The sequence below is a fragment of the Dendroctonus ponderosae genome, unplaced genomic scaffold, assembly GCF_020466585.1.
Source record: "Dendroctonus ponderosae isolate FM_Combo_2020 unplaced genomic scaffold, Dpon_F_20191213v2 Dpon_F_20191213_4, whole genome shotgun sequence".
NCBI classification, from domain to species: Eukaryota; Metazoa; Arthropoda; class Insecta; order Coleoptera; family Curculionidae; genus Dendroctonus; species Dendroctonus ponderosae.
In genome coordinates, this window is record NW_026018611.1 from 2495442 (window position 1) to 2497918 (window position 2477).

The 2477-nt window shown below is 42.3% G+C and overlaps 3 protein-coding genes across 3 annotated transcripts in view; 2 read left to right on the forward strand and 1 right to left on the reverse strand.

Moving 5' to 3' along the window:
* Positions 1–2200, reverse strand: part of LOC109543732 (kelch-like protein 17) — a gene marked incomplete at its 5' end in the record, with an annotated part of 4880 nt that extends 2680 nt beyond the window's left edge. The window contains 7 exon segments of the mRNA XM_048665558.1: positions 702–958; positions 1018–1162; positions 1216–1429; positions 1485–1708; positions 1764–1878; positions 1929–2050; positions 2104–2200. Of these exon segments, the coding sequence (XP_048521515.1) occupies positions 702–958; positions 1018–1162; positions 1216–1429; positions 1485–1708; positions 1764–1878; positions 1929–2050; positions 2104–2200 (1174 nt within the window).
* The window catches only part of LOC109543725 (cytosolic 10-formyltetrahydrofolate dehydrogenase), a gene marked incomplete at its 5' end in the record, with an annotated part of 68889 nt that overhangs the window by 58723 nt on the left and 7689 nt on the right, over positions 1–2477 (forward strand).
* LOC109543741 (phosphoglycerate kinase) overlaps positions 1–2477 on the forward strand; it is a 48802-nt gene that overhangs the window by 41549 nt on the left and 4776 nt on the right. The window lies entirely within an intron of this gene.

Below are 2477 nucleotides of genomic sequence, written 5' to 3' on the forward strand. Positions count from 1 at the left end.
AAGCACGGGAGATCACTTCGCCCACTGCCTCATCGCCTTTGATAATGTCCACCGCAGTTGTGGACGAAACGTCAGGAAGAAATTCCCATAGACCACTTCAAAGCCCGGAAAACATTCCTAAATGTGAATGTTATATTTGTTTGTTCTGCCATGTTTCTTTGCTAAAAGTGTTTCTAGTTTATTTTTTTGTTTTGCTTTAATCTTGTTGAACACAGTTTCATATTTTTGCTCTTGCTGTTCGTAAAACACCCGGTATATTGAAGAATTTTGCAAACCAAAAATAATATCCTCAGAAGACAAAGAAAAAGATCTGAAAGTAAAAGAAATCAATATAAACAGTATTTTATTGGCTTTGTGTCCAGAATGGACAAAATTAATACTCCAAATGTATGCCAAAGCTTAAAGCAGCAACAACGCTACACGTGTAAGTAAAAATATTTAAGTATCTGAACAAAGAAATCTAGTCTCTTCCCAAATTTGATTGTCCTGACTAATCACCTGTTAGGCCTAATTAAGTTTAGAATGTTTTAAAGTGTTGCAATTGTGATGTATTTTAATGTGTGATATGATGAGGCTGATGACAAACTATGATAGTTTTTTAAATTAATGAAAATTTTTTATGAAAGTATGTACAATTTTCTACAAAGTCAGGCAGCAGTTGTACTGTGTGGTCAAGTCGGTTGCAATATTATTGTGCATACCTACTACAGCACTCCGACAGTAGCGTCGTCTGGTGTTCATGGCCGGGCAGCTGCTCCAAATTCCAGTCAGAGGATCCAACCTTTCCACAGAGGTCAAACAGGAAGCTCCATCGTAACCCCCACACACGTAAATCAAGCCGTCAAAGGTGCAAACACCCAGGGAGGACCGTTTAGTGCCCATTGGAGTAACGTTGGACCACGTATTGGTCAGCGGGTTGTAGCATTCGGCTGAAGCCAAATCTGTAGCGCCATCGTACCTGGGGAAAGTTGCAGTTGCTGAAACCCTCAGCTGCTGAAATGTTTTCCTCCAAATTACCCTCCAACGACGTAGAGCAGACGACGCAACCCTACCACTCCCGTACGTGACCGGCGCCACTGCATTGGCGCTATGTTATGCCACAAATCGGTCTTTGGATTGTAAACTTCGCATTCGGTATGTATTGCAAACAGGGAACTTCCCCCTGAAAGACTTGGATTAACGGAGGAACACCCAGAATTTACCGATCAATAATACCGATTGCATAAATATATGGATTGGCCCCTTTGGGCTTCCTGTCCGTAGTTCTGGTGTTGGATAAGCAACATCGTTGCTCCGGTGACAAATGATACCGCATGGCTTCAATAAGCAGCTCCCTGCACTCACTGTGGTCTTTCAGCAGCCTCTCGTTGTCCACTTTGTTTATCAAAAACTCTCTATTTACCAAGGGCAATCGCACATGCACCATCAGCTGAAACTTTCACATTAAAAATCAATTTTACGAATTTTATAAGGACGTGGTTCACCTGCGAAATGTATTTTTCGCGCTCCAACAAGTTGTGCTTGACCCAGTTGAGAACGCCAGTGAAGACGTCTTCTTCAGATGAGATATTCAGCTGGCTGTTGGAAATCAGCTCTTGGACTTGCTCAAATGGCAGCAGCAGGAACTCTTCGGTATTTACCACTTGCTGAAAGTTCTGCAGAGCGTAGGCGTGCGACTTGAGGTGAAGCTCTTTGCAAGAATGCGTGTCTGAAACAAGAAGGTCGTTCTAGGCTGGTCTCATGCTTCGCCGATGTGTCATCACCTGCAAAACTTCTGATCCCCAGACAATTTGTGGGATGCAACTGCTTGAGCAGAAACCGCCAACAGGCCTCTCGCACTTCTTGCAGTTGAAGCATGCTGCTGGCTGGCAGAAGAACCTGAAGTTGCACTAGTTGAAGCCAATGGAGGTAAAATAGTGGTGTCTTACGTTGACATTGTCCGCAGTAATCGTAAGCTGGCCCGTATAGGCATAGTCCAATAGCAAGTCCATCGCGGTCGGATCCATGTCATAAATCGCAATTTCGGTTTGTGTCTGTTCTTTCATTTCGCCTAGTAAACGGGAGATTGTGTGGAAGGTGCAATCATAGTTTAGGTAGACTTACCGTTGAACATGGCAAAAAAGTAGGCACTAACTGAAGCTAATACGACTTTGTGAGCTCTAAATTTCTCTAGTCCTATTTTTAAAATAACATCGCACAACTAAAAAAAACTCAGATGAAAATCTAGTATAGTGACTCTAAACCGAATCTAACAAAAAACATCATCGATTGCTGCTAGTGAATTTAAATTGAGCAAATTTTCATTGAGCAAAAGGCCTTGTTTTTAATTTGCTTTCTACATTAAGCGTTTTTTGAGATTTCGCGCTCCATGGGCGGATCCAGCTTTAAATTCAGGGCGGGGGTTATGTAGAAAAAATACAGTCTTCTGTTGTCTATGAAATTAGAAAAATTGTCGTCGTTTTGTGCAAGGGTGGCGT